At 40.8% G+C, this 19,387-nt stretch overlaps 1 protein-coding gene across 1 annotated transcript in view; it reads right to left on the bottom strand.

The window, feature by feature from the left end:
* PPIL2 (peptidylprolyl isomerase like 2) overlaps positions 1-19,387 on the bottom strand; it is a 71,397-nt gene that overhangs the window by 17,936 nt on the left and 34,074 nt on the right. Inside the window, exons 13-14 of the mRNA XM_082066436.1 lie at positions 8,162-8,251; positions 6,706-6,739 (exon numbers count right to left, since the gene is read on the bottom strand). Of these exons, the coding sequence (XP_081922562.1) occupies positions 6,706-6,739; positions 8,162-8,251 (124 nt within the window). The remainder of the gene's footprint in view (positions 1-6,705; positions 6,740-8,161; positions 8,252-19,387) is intronic.

Genomic DNA, 19,387 nt, shown 5'->3' with positions numbered 1-19,387 from the left:
GCCCTGCACTGCTGGGCCACGGCCAGAGCTCTCTGCACCCCAGTATCAAACTTCACTTTGATTTCCCTTAGAAAAATACTTAATTTTGCTTCAAAGGACCTCCTGAAGGAACTCCTCATTATTTGTAAAGCAGACGCACTTGCTACGAGTCCTATCCCAGAGGAGTGTCTGTCACCCAGACATTTTCAGATACTACACAAACATGAACACATCCCATTGAGATGGTCCATAGCAGCAAGTGGCCAAACCCTTGGGTCTGTTACACCCTTCATACGCTTTCAGCTGATGCTGGAATTTCGGTGCTGTCAAGCTGCAGAAAGAAGGTGGAATCCACCCTGAAGCCTTCACTGGTCAGAAAAATAATTCAAAAGGAAAGAGAAAAATTGTGAATGACAGAGAGACTCTCTCTTTCTGGCACAACAAGCAACCAGACCCGAGAGCTTGCAGACAGGAGCAATAAGCCATGATCTTTAGGTTTTGGAATATTTATTTTTGTATGATTTCATTTCAGATCATACACTGCAGGTCAGAATTAATCTCATATGTACGAAGGGTAACTTTGGTTCATTCCAGTTCTCCGGAAATAAGTGCTAATATTTTAGTAGACAGTTACAGCATGAGACCCAGTCCCTGCCTCCCTCTCTGTCTGCCATACAGCTGTTTCCAAGGCTAATTCTGTCTGCCCGGGAGCTGCCGGCAGGAACAGAGAATGGCCTGTGCAGCATTCGCCTAAAAGGCCAGACGTCCTATAAAGGACATAGCTGAAGTGTCTGCGGAGCCCTGGCAGCACGGACTGGCAAGGGCCGGTGGAGACACTGCAAAGGCAGCGAGACAGCAGTACAGGAATAGTTTGGGGCTTTTTTCTTTTAAAGAACCCCCCCCCAGATCTTTAATTTAAGAATACTTAAAAAAAAAAAGAAAAAAAAAAGGGGTGGGGGGGGAGACAAACGCAAATGTATTCTCCTTATATTAAAAATAGCCTGAATGTGCTGTTTGTCCAACTCCTGCTAACCTCTGGAATCATTCCAGGCTTCAAGTATCTGCTTGAAGCAGGACCAGACAGAGCAAGCCGGAAGATGATGAGTTAAATGTATATATTTTTTCAATACTGGAATCCAGAATCACTTTCTCTCTGAAGATTAAGTACAGATCCCTCGTTAGATCCTCATAGATCCCTCGTTACTGCCACAGCAGCACAGAGTCAGCCGGAGAGTCCGGAACGAGGGTTTTAGATCCTTACATTATACTCTCTATGGTAGAGCTCAATGTAAACTTGGGAAAACAAGTCCCAGGCTCCAAACCCACCACTAATAATTATGAGGCATTCAGAAGTATCTAGCAGATTTTACTGTGTTAATTCCCCACATGGCTGGGAGGCACGGCTGTGCCATCTCCTCATGTTCTGAAAGCAGAATGGATGCAGACAGAGGAGGTGGGACCATCTAACTCCAGCCCTCCCATGCTACACTACCAATATATGCCATAAAGAGAGTTGGCTCCTCCTTATATTCCCCAAATCTTCCTCTAAGAGCAAACAGATCACTGCTGACTATATATGGAGTCACAGTGATGCAAAAACATCACCCCAAAGCTGACACACCAGCCTTCAAGCAAAGCCCAAGGAAAACAAGCATTGAGTCTGGGTGTTAGAGTCACAGTGGGCAGCGCTGCCTGTCGCTTCACCTTCCTCTCAGTTTACTCCCTGATAAGATTATCTTTGGCCACAGCCGAGCCCTGTGCCTGCTGGACATGCAAATGTTTCTGAGATCCTATTACAAAAGGGGCTGGAAAAAAATTCTGGGGGCTTCTGTGCTAAAAACCCAGAGGGGTTCATGCAGCAGCAGACATGGGCCCACATGGGTGCTGGGAGCGCCAAAGGGAGCAGCACTTACAACCCCGCACAAGTGGGTCTCCTGTTTGCACAAAGCTGGAAATGAACTTGGGATCAGCCACGGAAATACACCAGGCCACCTTCTAACAGCAGCATCCACCCTGTGCCTTCAGGAGCTGGAAGGAAGTTTTGCACAATTCTGTAAAATAAAAATTGCATGTCCACCCAGATACCCAAGATTCAAAGCTGAAGGCAGCTGGGAGCCACTTGCCCACATTTTTAATAGAAGACAAAAATTCTCCTAAATTAAAGAGGTATTTACCTAATTCTCACACAGAGATGAAACCAAACAGACCACAGACCTCATAGAAAAAATTAGGCTGTATTCATCATTTCCATGGCTCTTCAGAGTGGCAAGATATATTTAGCTTGTAACAGAAGCATGGTTATTTATTCAGTCTCCTATCTGCAACTTGTGCTGATGGGGAGAAGGTGAATAGATCTAAACATCTGACATCTGAAGCAATCACACATTAGCGACTACACAGAAAAAAGCCACGTTCTCAGATTGTCTTTTGAACTAAACCAGCTTACTCTTTCATAGTCTTTGTTCCTTCTAAAGACATTTTTTCAGAAAGTTGTTGGGTTTTTTTTGTAAAATTACAGAAGTTGTACAACTTTCTTGCAAAGAGCTGAGAGATGCACCTAAAGCTTCAGAAATGTAGCATTCCAAAGCCAGGTGTGGGCTGGGAATCATCATTCATGACAATTGTGATTTTAAATAAATCCTTCCTTTTTCTGGCATAAAAATTGCTAAGCAGCGTAAGGAAGTGGGAGGGCTCTGATTCACAAAAATGATGGCTTACTTTCTGTAATTTTCTTCTTGTCATTTGGAACAACGAGGTACATAATAACATCTGACACTTCTATAGAGCTTTCCAAGTGAGATTCTTGAATCATTTTGCAAATATGAAAGCCTTAGCTCAGCCAGTAAGTGTTTCTTCCCTTTCAGATAAGAGGACATGGTACTTTTAACCCCACATACCAGAAGCTGGATTTTCAGAGGGGCTGCAATCTACAAGGAATTTATTCCTAGATATGAAGGTCTTGCTCTTTTCCTTTTCTTGAGCTTCAATCATGCATGAAAAGGGGCTCTAAAACTAGTTACATTTTAGAAACTTGCTTTGTTAGGAAACCCCATTGCAGAACTGACCAAGTTTGCCCACAGTCCTTTACTATTTACACTTCGGAGGAGCTCTGCCAACCAAAATGCAACTCCCATCTGCCAGTGGTATTTTATCTTGGACTTTTACAGCTATTCGATGCCTCCTTTGTGCCCTTCTGGATTCATAAATGGACGGAGGCATATACATACAAGCTGATCCGTGAGACTTTCCAACAGGTTGCAAGTAAGAGTAGCTGTAAAAATGCCTGTGCCACTTTGAAAAGATAATTCTTTGCATATAGTTTTCCCTTTTTCATACAAAAGACTTACAATGCTAAACCTATTTTTCCTACATGCAAATTTTCCTCTATTATTTGGAACACTGAAAATACAGAGCAGCTGCTGCACTTGCACTAGCATGAGTTAGACAGAATTACTCACAACGTTCAACCACTTAGTTGTTATAAACAGCAGGAAAAGATACATCAGAAATCTAAAATTCATTTTCAAATAATTAATCATTACAAAGAGTGACCATGACTCAGCTTATTGCTCTGAATACTGCCTCTATGGGTGGTTATTTTGCTAGAAAAGAAATGAGCTGCTGCAGCACAATAAAATTTCTCCCAGTAGCCTCATGAAACATTAAGGTGAAGGCTGTAGAAAATTAGTTTGGTCCTCTAAATCAGTGTCAGCCTTACAGGACTGTATATCTAAGTGTTTTGGCAATGCAGGTCTGCCAGCTAAGTTAAGGTAAAACTCTATTCCCCACTCTTTTCCCAGTGTGGTATCTCAACTTCTAGACACCATGATGCTAATTTCCACCCTCCTCCATCCCAGGTTAAGTGCTGAGTACCAGGAATCATTTGTCCTTCATGTGTCTGCTGGGTCACGGTTACTGTTACGATGGCCTAACAAGGACACGTTGGGGTGCTGAACAACAAATGAGAAAGAACTGAAGATCAGTGCTGCTTACAGACAGGAGTGTTCAGCTGGAGAAGCCGTGGCAGCGGACAGTCAGTGACAACCAGCCCGGCATTTCACATCTGTGAAACGTTTCCAAAAAACACGCACGCTTATCTATAATAGGTGAGCCAAGAGCACATTCGCAGTCTGTGTACATATGACACGTAACCTTACGCCACGATGTACTGAACGTGCCCAAATCCACTCAGAAGCTGAACAGTCCTGGGCTTAGTTAGCAATGGAGTGGGTGATCATCGAAGTATTTGGGTGTTGCAACCATAAACCTGACACCTGTTGCTGACCATGGGATGAATGTCAGATGACAGACACCAAATGGTGGGAAGATATCTTTGAACAAGTCTGTTCTAGTTCCTGAGCTGATGAAAAGGAATAATTAAATAAATATAACAAAACAAAAACATACACAGGCTTAATGCACCTTCCACATGTCAGTTTGGACAAGTTTGTTTTTTTTTTAAAACAAACAAAAGAATCCAAAACCTCTTAGCCAGAAAACGTCAGTTAAAGCAGAAGGTTCTGTGTGGAAGAGTGAACAAAGGATGTTCTTTTTTCCTGAAGTCTTCCTACAAAAAGCTCTAACAGAAACAATTCTGGTGGTTCAAAATACTGACATTTAAAGGGTAACCTCCAATTGAAATATCTGGGAAGAAAGCCCTGTTCTACTCTCGCATGCTTCTCTGATATCAGAGAAGTCAAGTTATTTAGTCCCCCAGTAAAACCCTAAGGATCATTAAATCTTATGGACATTTTAGCTTTCAAAGATGTATCTGTATTTTTTTTTCCTAAGAAGCAGCAAGTCAAAGAAATACTGAAATTCCTTCCAGCTCCCACAAGAAACAAGAAAGGGAATTTATACTGCAAATAACATACAAGACCTAGGCAAAAAAAACCCCAAAGGTATGAAATACTGAATCCCAGTGCTTTATTCCAAAGCTTCCCTAACACGAATGCTTGTGATCACATTAATAACATGCAAACAAATGGATCAAAACCTTTACACTACAGGAGTGCATCACCATGTTTGCTGGGTTTTTACCCTGCTGCTGAGCTGGGCCTTTTCTGGCTGCTGGACAAATCTAGTAGCCCACCAGGTTGTCCATTTACAACATTTTCTTGTGATACGATCGTATTCAATAAGTGATTAAGCAGGATTACCTGAAGTTCAGCCATCTTCAAAAATCTGCAACACTCCTATCTATTTGAGCATACGCTGCCCATTTTATTAGAATTTTAATAGTCTTGACAATTGTTCGCAAGACATCTCTCCTGCAATATGTTCATATTTCATTAAGAATGACAAGGAGGAAAAGAAGATGGAAAAATTAGAGGTCGTTAGACTCCTTTTTTAAAATAAAAGAAGGTACATAGGAGTTTTCTTCTCCTACGCGCTTATTTGCATTTTACTTCCTACTTGCTTTGCCAGTAGAGCTGAGTCTTGACCTCCAGTGCAGCTGCACCGCCGGTCCTCTGCCTACTGATAATTGTGCTGTCTTGCAATACTTCTCCCATTTGCACAAATAGAGACAAGAATGACACCAGCAAGTTAATTTTCATTCCACAGCAGGATCTGAACTCCACTCTACAAGGGTGAAAGGTGTCTGAGCCAACTCATTACATCTCTCCCATCTCCTGACACCTCTTTAATTTATCATTTTAAAAGATGTTACTAATTATGTCCTTTGGGATTTGAACCAAAACGTTCCTTATAACAAAATCAAATCATATTTCTTTTGACAGTACAAGCATATACAGTGACAAATCCTGTTAATGGGCTTTTGCCATCAAAACATAGAACCTTTAGCTAGCCTCGAATCTTAGCGTATGCAACTGTGGATTATCACATGCAGTAGAAAAGCTGTTGTGGAACTCACACTAACGTTTACAAAGTAAATAGAGCTGAAGCACTTAACAATAACAGAGACATTTTTTTTTGGATGATCTGTGAGCACAGAGAAGAATATAGTGCTTGCATATACAAGTGAACGAGACTAAAAATGCACAGAACCCCACAGGACCAGGTAAGGAGCTGTGGAGGTTGGCGACATCTACAAGTGGATAGATAAAAGGTGCAAGTGGAAAATGAGCAATTTTACAGCAGCAACTAGAGATATTACATTTCTACCGTGGTGGGCAATGCTCTGAGGACCCCTCAGCTGCTACGTCTCCTGACCATTTCTGATACCGTTATTACACAGATCTACAACTAAGGGAGAAAGAACAGGCTGAAGAATTTAGTAACAGTGACCCCGAAAAGTTAGAAAAAGCACAGCTTGGGCTTTAGAAGGCAACTGGCTGGGAGAACAGATGGTATCTGGCCATTCACCAGTTCTGAGGCAGGTCTCAAGTATTTCATTAACAAGGAATTTGAAAGCAACTTTGCATGAGTGTATTTCTTCCTTTGTTCTTTGCCCTGGAAGGCCAACTATAAAATTGTTACAATTTTTATTTATGTTCTAGAAGAAAAAGGAAGCAAAGACCCAACAAGAATTCTACATGGAAGAGTGCCCAAGTTTTAGACTGAGAATATACAAGATGAAATTTGGAGCACAGTTAAAATGGTCATAAAAATACAGTGATAAAATCTCAGTTTTAAAGTAGAAACACTCACAAGGTACAACATATCACCATTTAGAGAATTTTAATCTACAATGTGTCTGGAAAAAAAAGTAACAACACAACACAAGAACTGAAAACACTTTACTTGATTCAAACTCAACCTTACCTGTCCCTGTTCCAGTTGGATCACCTCCTTGGATCTGCAGAATTTAAATAAAGTCAGTAAGTTACATATATATATATATATATATATATATCTCTATATATATCTGTGTGAAAGACATTAAATACAAGCCATGAAAGCCAATTCTGCTCAATTTTCTTCCTTCTGTACTGTGTCATGTTGACAAGTTAGCAACAAGGAAACCATTACCAGTTATTTGGAGCTTCTTTTATCAGCTGGCTGTCATCTCCTACATTACTTATCCAAGAGAAGAATGACAGTTTTATAAAAATAATAGGTCTCTTGTGGGTAAACAGGGAAAACAAACAGTCTTGAATGGGTTAACCAGACCATACTTTCTATTATGTGCGGGGCTGTAACTTGCTTTTTAACTGACGATGCACTGCTTTTGGAAATGTAAAGGCATTACATTTTGCTACCAATCTTCCACATGATGGGAAGGCAAGAAATGAGGAAATACGGAATATTTTCTGTAGTTGTATCTGTATTTCCCAGTATGCCCCTCGCTATCTGCAGTTGGAAAAATCCTCATGTGAAACCAATATTTTAGCAACATAATTAATCAGTGTCTATATATGCAGGATCTACGGAAATACTATTCTGTATTCTAATGCCATTGGAGGGAGTGTGCCATGACTATCTTCACAGCAATAGCACACAAGCACAATTTTAATTCTAAGTTTAACTATGAACCCAGATACACAGTCCTGTCAAAAGAAAAAAAGGTAATTTTAGGATGACAGGACGGAATGTAACATTCAGTGATGTCCCCTGCAAGATGTGCACTGCTTTCAGGATCAGGTTGTTAATTCTTCTGAAAGAATTAAGAGGACAGCTACAGTCTCCTGAGTTGCCTGGACTGTACCTACGTAAATAAAGATCTTTGACTACCAAAGTCAACTTTTTGGTTCACTAGGTGTTCTTTAACTCCTTCACAAAGAGAGTCTGGGCACCTAGTCCTGGAGTACACTCAGGAGAGAATCGTCTGACCGTATCCAACTATCACAACCTGAAACAGAAATTCAGCTGCTTTCTAAAGTTTCATCTGACTGGGATTTCAACAGTCCACAGTATTACTTACCCAAATTAGCATTCCCCTCTGCCTCTCCTTCTGTTCATTAGCCACCCACCCACAGCTTAGGGAAGGTAACAAGAGCTTTGCCAAGGCAATGACTCTCAAAGGCTTTGTCTGGAATGCCAGCAAAAGCACTACTAAATGCAGTGATGCTCCAAGTGACAATATTAGTGAGAGACAGTTGTCAGTAACAGTATTAAACACAAACCTAGTAAGTTAGGACAAGCCAACTTCTGATGGTGTATTTAATATACATCTCTGTCAAGTTGTCACGCATGGAAGAAACTAAAATTGAATTAAGCTAAATAAATACTTTGAGGACATCAGGTATTGTGCATCACACAGGGTTTGTTCAATACTCACCACAAAATTACGAATTGATCTGTGAAAAATGGTTCCATCATAATAGTTCTTCTTGCACAATTTGATAAAGTTTTCACATGTTCGGGGGGTCTGAAAGACAAACAGAAGTTTGAATTAAGTGATATCTTTAAACAATCAAATTGGTCACTACACTCTTTAAAGGAATAACTTCCCATTTGTGCCTTGCAAAGAAACAATCATGCAGGATTCTTGAAAAGGAATGAGTCTCTGCCTACAGAAAAAATGCAACATAAGCTCTTTTAAAGTATACTGGAGAGACACACACTGTGTTAAATAAATTAAACCCAGACCTTCCAATTAGCACAAAGAAGTGCTGAACACTAGCTCAGGTAATGTGAGCTCCCAGTAGACATAATATTGATGAAAGCAGGTAAGCTCAGAGACTTTCAAGTAACTTAGTTCCAGCAGTGTATTATAATCTTGTTCCAAACAGGGACTTCTAGCACTGAAGAAAGTTAATTTCCAGAGTAAGAAAGAAGCTGACTTCTCTGCTCCACTGTTTCAAAGTGAGCACATTGAAGCTGACTGGGAGAGAAGCATTTGCTCCTCTTCACCGCTTGGAAACAAAAATGGAACTGACCACACAAGTCACTGCACTATAGGAAAAATAAAAAAGACAACCGGTTTTCAAAAATAATTTTTAAAAAAAGCGCTAAATATATTACTGACAGAGCAAATTAAAGCTAGTTATTTGAACTTATGAGCCATGGCATTCAAACAGTACCTTCTGAAAAGCTTTACTGTCTACCTAATTATCCTTCCACTGTAACTGTACGGATTCTCTCCTCTGCAATACTAAAATACCTTCACATGTACCAATACAAGTACAGAAACAGCCTATTTTCTATACTTGGACATGTTTTCCAGGCCCACTGTGGATTAAGTGCATGAATATATTCCAGTTTTACAAAAGAAGACATCTAACTAATCTGAGTCATTTCAGGCATTGAAAATATCCTTATTGTTGTATGTGCTTGGAAGTAAAGCCCCAGCATGAGCTGCAACGTCTGTAAATGAACACACACACATGACTTGAAGCCTCTTTCTAAACGACACTGATTCACTTTGCATCGGTCTGACATCATTCTTGGTCTGAGAGAGGCAGTGACAGTGAGCCATGCAACCTCAAGTGACTTAAAAGCTAAAAGGGCAAGCCCAATCACAATCATTTACAGACAAAATAAGCTTTATCTTTTTAATTGTAGATCCAGACAAGTAGTCATATGGAACCATACAGAACTTGAATTTTCTATAATATTTTTTTATCTGAAACACAATCATTCTCACTCCTCTTTATTTACACTGAAATATCCCTTAATTATCCAAACAATTCCACCTGCTACTAGAAATTCTTTGAAATGATTCCTCCATAATAAGACAGATATAGATGACAGCTGTCAGTTGGGCTGTAACTGGAAAAATAAACAAATCATAATGCAATCCTACACCAGCTATTATCTCAGATTTCCTTTATAATTCATTACTAGGTTAAAATGGTAACGGTACCATAATGTGTTTATGGCAGAATGCCACTAGGACATGTAGCATCCTGAGGGCAACTTGTAAGTGAATATATTCCATAAAAATTGTTTCGAGCAATAGGAGGTTCTCATACAGTTTCAACGTTTATAGCAAATTTGAAAGTTCTTCTTTGAATTGGACATATATGTTTGAAAATATTCTTTGTACATTACATTTCAAGTAAAATTCAATCCTTGGAGAATCATTTGTGCAGGGTATGCTTCCTTTACAAGACAATATCATAACAGCCTTGATCCAAATGTAGTGCTATTAGTTGTCACCCATGAAAAATGTCAGTAAGGATGAAAACAAGTTTAAAAAAATTCCTTATGAATCAGAAATGGAATCAGCAGCTTTTAGCCTAAGGCACTTTATCTCATGAGAACCAGCACTCTTTGGAGAGAGAGAGACATAGTTAATAAGTTCTCTGGGGGGAATATAGCAACCTGTAATTAATTTTTTAAGAAAAATGAAATCAGGCGAAAGACTGAGTCCCCTAGGAATACATACCAAACCATTTTAAATTTGCACAACGTTGATAACCCAGCACAGATTTCCTATTTATTTTCAAAACATGATTTGTAAAATATACATCAAAAGCCTGGCTCTAGTAATGTATTTTTTATGCGGGACCGACACTGACCCTTCTCTCTAAATGGATTTCTAGTTATTACATCTCTTCCCAGAAACAAGCTTTTCAATTGCAACTGCAGAAATGTGTCGTATACATGCAATAATCATTTCACTGCAAGGTTTTCTTTAAATAATTGCTACCAAATTGGTTCCCATGGTCACCTCATGCATTATACAGATAAACTTGGCAGGTAAACACTTCCTTAGCAACATTACCATTACCTTTTACAGTGCTTTTAAGCAGACACAAATAAAAAGGTTTGCATTCAATCAGTAATAAACCCCAGTTTCAGTCACACAGTTGATCTAGGATATCTGGCTAAGATGATCTGATTTATACAAAGCAGTTTACGTTCTTGCCAAACCTCACACTGCCAAGCACATTTCAGGGACTTTTTAAAGCAGCGTCCTGTCCAAAACAGGAGAAAAAAGCTTGAGGTTTATGGGAGAGGTGTTGATTCTCAGTAACGAAGTTATGTTCTGCACCGGCCATACAAACACAGCCAGTCTTTGAAGTCTTTGTTCCAACTACAAAGACTGATGAGGAATACATATAAACAAACCTGACTTTGTTATTTGAGTCCAAGCTCTTGTGGAAGGTGTCAGACTCACAGTCATAGAATGCAAACCTGTCTACATCTTCAGAAACTCCCTCCCCAGCACTTGCCTCACACTGGGCTGGGGGAGGAAGGGATGGTCGGGGCACCTGGAAATGCAGAAGCGCAGGAGACAACGCCGGTTTCTTGCTGCCTCATTACTGGCAATGGGCTCTAAGCTCGCTTTGTACTTCTGGCTGTTCTTGTCTCCAATTGACCTAAACAGCAGCAGCTAATTTCTCCCTCTTTATTCCTTTTACGTTAAGCAGGAAATGATTTAAATTATTTTAATCTCCTGACTGTGACTCAGACATCTATGTAAGAAAGTCAAGGGAAAAATGCCACTTTAAATCATTAACCTGTTGCTCTGAAAGTCCCCAACAGAGAAGGTTATGTTTTAAACCTACTACAATGTCTTCGCAGAAGGACGCAGTGATAGTCCTAAGAAGTCAAATTTTAAAACTCGGGAAGGTTTTTCTCTCTGAAGACGGTGGTAGGACAGCCCTGAGAAATCCTCCTTTTCTTTGATCAGGCTGGGACCCCATAATGATCGTGGTGTCTCTGTATGATGTTCCTCAGCTTAAAGTCACTTCTCTCTTCAAATGACAAACAGTAAGGAAAAAAAAAACCAACAAACTTATTTATACCAAAATGGGACTCCTGGTCCAAGTATTTTGTAGATGCCAGATAACTGTTTCACTCTAAGTATTAACAGAGCAAATTTTAATTTCCTTTTTGCCAGCAAGGGTGGCTCCAAACCAGGCAAAATTCATCTCTCTCGCTGCATCCCGAGACCTAAGCGGCAAGACTAACCAAGTCCGGTCACTATCTGATTAATCAGTTTGCAGTTTTATTTTCTCATCAACTAAAACAAGTCATCACATTTGTAAAAGTTACCTTAACTCAGAATTTGTACTGGGCAGCTGAAAAGCCAACCAGAAGTAGACTAAAAACCTGTGGTGCTCCTGTTGCCAAGGTGCAGGGGATGGGAAGAGACAGGAGCTTCTGAGTCGTTGCCATGACTGCAAGGAAGAGGCTTTACTATGTGAAGAGCTAATCATTTCAAAATGCTCCGTCCCCTGAGGATCTGCATGAACCTTGAAGAGAAATTTCACACTAAGCATTCAGAAGCTGTCATTTGCACATCTGTATAATTTCCTTGTGTTAATTCCACTTCCCTTTTATTTCTTTTTGTCTCTCTAAATTGGATGAACTGTAGTAGCTGCACTAAAGTAGAGCCTTGATATACGCTTATTAACCCTATGTTTCAAAGCAGAAATAATCTGGATAATGAAAAGCTCGTTCCTCCCAAATTAAAATTGTGTTCTACAGCCTTCATCTTATCACACAAATGCCAGAATCCTGCTACTAAGAGGCATGAAATAGTGATGGAAATTTTTAAGGCTTCAAACGAAGCCGGCTTTTTTTTTGTTACACAGAACTCCTTTAAAATGCACAGTGGATTTTGTTTTGCTTTAGTCCATTTATGTACTTTGTTCTTTTTTACACGGAGTATTTTCACTCTGGTAATTGTTCATTCTAGCAATGGTTCTAATACCTAAGCCATGCAAAGGTGATTTGGAAAGGTTAAACTCAGTTCTCCCTATCCCTTTCAATCTGCTATCCTTGTAGCCTGCCCATCCCACCGGAAAGAACTCGTCCTAATAAAAGCTTGGCTTTACTTAGGGCTTGGTCAGACGTGACTGTAAGGGAGCAGCTTCAGGAATGAGCACTATCAGGTGCAAGTGTCTGGTCCCTCCACTAAGTCATGGAAAGAAACTGGACACAGAAATCTTTCTAGTGCATTTCAATGCATAATATTTACTAGCAGGCAATTTAAGCTGCCCTGCTTTGCATTGCACCAAGGGACTAGGAGCACACTCCACTTGTTTCAGAGCAAGAGGGACAAGAAAATCCAAAACTCCACAAAGCCCACTGCAATAGCACAGGAGAATTTCACCGCGGGAAGCCCATGACATTTCCCGCAGGAGAAACATTTACTAGAGACCAGAAAAATCACCCCCTGCCAGCTCCGCTCTCCTGCAGACAGTTCCCCTACGTGCGAGAGGGGCTGAGGCGGTGACAGGTTACGGTGGCAAACAACAGCTGCCTAGGGTGGATCAGTTCAAACCCAACGCAGTTCAGAGAAGCGACACCATTCTCCATCCGGTCATAACAGACAGCAAATGGGTTCGGATCAATTTGTGACCCAGGACCAGAAGAGCACAGTTCCAGACAGAGCAATGGGAGAGATGAGAGTGTCAGGGCATTGTGGGGTAGAACACTTGGTTAGACTCTTACTGGTATTTAAAAAGAATCAGGACAAGCAAACTATGCCTTGGGTAATAGGTTGCTGACTTGAGAGCAAACATTTTCCTATTTTGCTGCCACAAAGTCCACTTAGAACAAAGAGCAGAACTATTGCATTCTCATTACATAGAAACCCACTATAATTTAATTAGCTATTCAGCAAAGATGCCAGCAGATAGCTAAATTTCACTTTTCAAAGGCATTTCTTCCACAGTATTGACATTAATGATGCTACCAAAAAGTTTTTCAAAGTCTAAGCAAGATGTTCAGCTTAGATAACATGCCAATAAAAAACCGACATACTCCAGTTTTATTTTTCACTTTTTTTGCAAATACAGAGACAATCAATCAGTTTAGCTGAGCACAACTCAAGTTAAACAAGGCATCTAATTCACTCATCTAATTTGTCAGTGTTAACTACTACCATTCCAGAGGCAGAGCTGTCATCCCTAGCCACAGTTGTTACTTTTTCCCTAACTTTTATTTATTGCAGTGGTAGAAAAGAAAATAATCCTCTGCCCCCCTCAAATCTGTGAGTCACACGAGGGCTGGGGAGCCTGCCAGACAGCCATGCAGGGCTGGGTGCTGTGAGGATGGAGCTGGCAGCCATGATATATCACCACTATTACAGTCTAAATGGGGATGCAACTTTAACTGATTGAGCAACCTCCAGCAGCTGTAAAACCTGGAGTATCACAGGTCCCGTGGCAGCTCCCTGGCATTTCATCAGTCTGCGACTGGCACATAAATCCCACCTTTTCAGAAGATGCAACCTGTCAGCAGTTCCACGCTAGCCAGCCAAGCTCCGGTAGCTGTCAGCCTCCCAAGGTCACTCTGCTCTCATCAGAGAAGCCAAGTACAAAGAAACGTGTCAGAGAAGGATGAAGAGCAGCAGCTGTGTAACTCCAAACTGCCCACCTCATCCTCGGGCTCAGGATCACCAAGTGGCAAATGCGGCTGGCACAGGATGCCTCCTGCACTGTCAAATGTCAAAAAACAAGTGACACAGTTGATTCTCTCCCTCAGATCCAGCTTGCAAGGGAGGCTGAGGAGGTAGAAAGGTCCAAATGTGCTAAATGCCTTCCCACCCATTATCCAATGCCAAAGGTGACCAGGAAACCACGCAGAGACAGCCAGGGGCAGCAAGCCCCGCGGTGCAGGGACAGGCTGACAGGGAGGTGACCGAGCACCTTCCTCAGCCTCATGCTGAACGTCCCATTCAGGCACAGGGTGAAATCAGGGGCTCCCACTTCCCCTCCACTGCTGCCAAATAGCACAATGGCAGTGTCCAGATAAAGCATTTCCTACTAATATCTTGCATGAAAATGTTCCTCCTTTCTCAAGCACAGGTGTTATACCTCCAAAGTTAAAAACATTTAAAATATTAGCTTCTAGTTAATTAAGAGCAACATCCTGCTCATCGTTATGGCTGCATAGAGCCATTTCGCTCCCAACCACAAAGAAGAGCACAAGATCTGTCTGCTACTGTAGCGCTTTGAGATAAAAACACACCAGGAACAACAAACATTTTTATCCAGCTGTTCTACTGGAAAAGGATAGTTTTGTTTGTTTGGGTTTAGTTGCAGCTCTTCCTACAATGACCTATTTTGGTGAAAAAAAAAATATGAAACAAGCCATTTACAACCATGCCAAGACTACTGTACTTCATCCCTACAACCATATTACTGAGTGAACAACACAGTGATAGAACATCAGACAGTTATTTGCCAGATAGTGCCACAGTTCCTTTGAGAGAAAGTGAGTAAAATGGACGTTTAAATCAGAAAGAAAATGAGATTCAGGAAGACTGGGAAACATCACCATGCCAGGAGGTTAAAGGATTTTTTCAGCAACTAACTTCTTTCCCAGTGGAAATGGATAAGAAGTTTACAGGCTTCTGATCTTCAGAACAGTCCCTCACACAAAAGGAGAGATGATTTCAAAGACCAGGGGATGGATTACACATTTATAGATCATAGGCATATTTAACAGGTCAGAAGGCCTCAAAAGATTAAAACATCAGTGTTTGTAGAATAATGGCTTCTTCAGATAGTTATGCCAAGACATCATCATTAAGCAGAGTTTGGCAGGTCCTAAAACCTCAACAAGCATTTGTGGAGTGCTGGACGGAGCTTTGAAATCCACCTCACATTCTTCTTTGTTATGCCAATTTGCCCTTAAACCTTAAAGTATTAAACCTGAGAGAGGCGAATTTACAAAAACTGCCATGGCAGTTACGGATTAGTATTCAATTACCACTACCAGCATGTGTTTAACCATCAGATCATTACCCCACAGCGACCACTCTTACGAAGAGAACTCACAAAGAAGAGAAGGGAGATAGTGCACCAAACCACTCGTTCATCGTTTTGACAGGGAATTCTGGAGTATTAAATTTGTGTATATATTTCCACGGCACAACAACAACAAAATACAAGCACTAAACAAGGAAGCCTCAAAGCAACATAGAGACAAAGGCAGGAATTTTTATTCCCTTTCACAGGTGCACAGACTAGGAGCCTGCTACTCTATTCTTAGGCAGGGCTTCTGATTCCAACAGGCAGCCTAGGTTATTTGTGTAGCTGCACTCTAGCAATCAGGCATCTACGGTACACATTATTGCCTGGGAATTAAAAATTACGCCTGTTTTTATTGCTCATTGTTAAATTTTAAAAATGAGATGCCACTGATTTTAAAAAATCTGTAACCAAATGACATAGCCAGCAAGCCCATGGCAAAGGCGCAGAATTCAGGGTCTACCAGCTCCTAGTTCTACACTCTGTGCATTACACCACACTGCTTTTCTGCTTCCAAACCCCAGTCAGTTTGATGTCTTGCACTGGGTGAAGCCTCCACCTTGCCTTAAGAGGCTGCTCTGCCACCTTCAAGGTGTAACTGCGTCACTATAGTGGCTAACACAACAGAATACACACAGACGATATAGACAGTTGTTCCCAGCAGCATCCTGACTAAAACAGCTAAAGAACTTGAGGAGACTAGAAAAATCACAGTTAATAAAATACAAGAAATCCAGCAACATTCATTGCCTTTCATCAGTTATTTCTTCATAATTCGTTTGGTGACGTATAAGACGAGAGCTGAAAGAATAACACTTGTTGGATGCTGTTAAATCTTCTGTACTCATCAGAATTACTTCTGAAAAGTAGAACTTTATTTGTTTCCAATTAGTATGTACAACAAATGTTGCTTATGCCCAGCTGAACTCAGCTTCCTGGAAAATGTCCCTAGCAAATGGCCATCTTATTAGTCCCCATCAGGAGGAACATACTGCATCTGAATAAGAAGACTGTGAGAAAAACAAACAGCAACAAAGAGCACTAGGCACACTGCTAAGATGTAAAGAGAGAGCAGGAGTGTACCTTTCCTCATTTGAGGCACAAATTCAAAAGGGTGGAAAAAAAAATCCAGCTTTTCTTCCAAAGTCTTTATTGGCTTTTCTCAGGTCAACGACTTAAACCACACACCGTTCTGGAACACAAGTGAAGTTTTCTGGTGCTCTGATTTCAAACACAGAAAATCTCTGGATTCTAGCCCTATTTCATGCTCTCTTTCTGAATCCTGTCACAAAGTAACTGATGACTTCAATCACACCTGATTTCCTCCCTGAATCAATACAAAATATTTCTTGATTAGGTGTTTGGTGCTAGGAAGAATCTCATAAATATCAATGTTATTGATTGGCACCTTAAAGCACTAGTGTATGAAGATCACTAGATTTATTTTTTAAAGAAAGTTTCCATGGGTATATATAGACTGAACTCCAAACAATCCATACTGCTGGTTCACAAGAAATGGGAAACAGAAGAGCTGTGAAGGGAAAGGGAGCAGGAACCCAAGGCGGGTCCTGAAGGCAAAGAGGATATTGGGTGGACTTCAGCAGCGGTGCAGACCCCTCACGGCACAACTGCAAAAATATTTTGCTTAAATAGACTGCCCATAGGCATGAAAATACAGTTGAAGACTCAGCAGACATACAATCTAAGACAGCAATATGTCACTTGCTGTTGTCTACTTTAGCAAGAAGACTTAACCTCAAAGTGTATATTGAAATCTAACCAGTAAGACTATTTTAAAATGTAATTTGAATGTTTCAAGGCCTACCTCCGGAGACAGGTATTCATTTGTCATATTTATATAGCCACTTCATCCCCAAGCTTCCTAAAGCATTTCTAAATCATGTATTTGCAGTACTGTGCAAATATACAACCACTACTAGGGTGGTTTCCATAATAACCAGAGCACAGGATATCGCCCAGCAATTAAAAACCAGGAGCCTGTGGTCAGGTCAAGACAACAACCATTCAAGCAGTGATCAGTCTTTAAAAAGAGAAGCTGAGCACCACTGTAGTATGGCTTATAAATCATGTACTTGCTCCTGCAGTTGTACTGCTTGAGAGAATAGATGTATGAATTCCCCAAATCACACGTATTTTGACTGAATTCAAACAGCAATGACACTCTAATACTGCCATTGTCTCTCTCATTCACTCAAGTAGCACAGATACGTGTGTTGAATCCAGAGGTCCCAAATCTGCTGGTGATCTCAGTGAGTATCAATATAGTGCTTTGGGCTGAACTTTGCTCTTCTATTCTTTCTGAAAAGGTAGGGTACTATCCATGCCAACTACATCAAAAAATATCACAAAGGCTGAAAAATCAGGCACCAAAAACCCTGTGCAACATTAATTTGGGTGAGCGTTATGACACAGTCCAGTTCCCCCTGGCTGCATTCAAGGACCTTACCAACATTCTACACTTTTGCAGGAAAACCAAATCCTGCATTTAAACCATTTCACTACAGAGTTTCAAGTAGCTCCCAGAACTGGTTCAGTTTGTGCACTGAATAAGCCTGAAGAGCTGATAAAAAACTCAGCCTGTGATTAATTAAGACTATTTCCACACATATTTACAAGCAGGGTGAACTGGATGTGTTTAGATAGACATGATTTTGGCATTTCTCCATTTTCTATGTCTGTCTTTGCAATCTCAATAGATCCATTGTAGCTGATATGTGCATGTGTTTGTGATCTATATATGTGTTATACATTTGTGTTTGTTCTGTCTGCACTGAGCTACCCTATGTACTTAACCTCAATGTGATTCAGGAAAACCCAAGTTAGAAGCACAAACTCCTTATAAAGTAAAACGAGAAAAACAAGCGGCTCCCGGAAGAACTGATTTAATAGACCTGGGATGATGATCTAAAGTAGATGTTATGAAAACGTCCCTAAAGCAGCAAGTTTTTCCTATGTATTCTAAATATATATTTTTTCCCCTCTGCAGTGCCAAAGGTCTGTTTGATTCACACAGATTTAGTCGAGACCAAGAAATGAAAGAAGCAGATGGCTAGAGGCCAGCGTTCAGGCAGGTCTGGTTGTGTAAAGCAGCACACACTTCCAACGCGTACATGAGGAAGCAGCGTGTGTGTGAAAGGGAGATGAATAGAAATTCATCTGGAAAAAAGGAAACACAATGGACATCATACAGGATGTTTAGAGCGGGCAGTTGAGACGTGGTCGTCAGGACTGAGTGACACCGGTCACACGTGGCCAAAAACCCCACGCTGATAAGAATAGCTGCAGTCAGCCTGCATTAGCCAGGAGCCACTTTGAGAACATATGGCAAAACAAATGATTCAATGCAATCTGCTCATTCTGCTGCTTCCCCCAAATATTGCTGTACTAACATCCTCTGCTTTTTGCCTCACTACATAGTGTTACTATTTAAGAGCACGGAAAGCACCTGTAGGCATGATGGGGACCTACAGAATTACTAGCATGATACGCTACTGTGGAGGTTCTCATACTGTTTCCATAGATCAGGTTGAGATGTTGACACACATTGTGCTCCTTACTTGTGCGAGAGGAATGAACTGAAGGGAAAGCCAGTGGGCTTGTCCTGTTTGCTTTTTCTTTCTCCCAGGCAAAAATGGATTCATTCTCCCAGAGCATCTTTGGATTCCACACCAGGCACCGCAGCTCCCAGTCAGCACCGCTGGGTCACAAGCAGAGGTTTTGCCATTTAAACCCCTATTCACATCCTTCAATTTCCTAAAATATCTACCTTCAGGCCTACAGTCTCCTGAGATAAAAATCTCAGTAAACAACGGAAGGTTTGGGCTCTT

This window comes from Streptopelia decaocto, assembly GCF_964273445.1.
Source record: "Streptopelia decaocto genome assembly, chromosome: 15".
NCBI classification, from domain to species: domain Eukaryota; kingdom Metazoa; phylum Chordata; class Aves; order Columbiformes; family Columbidae; genus Streptopelia; species Streptopelia decaocto.
This window is presented reverse-complemented; position numbering and strand designations above follow the sequence as displayed.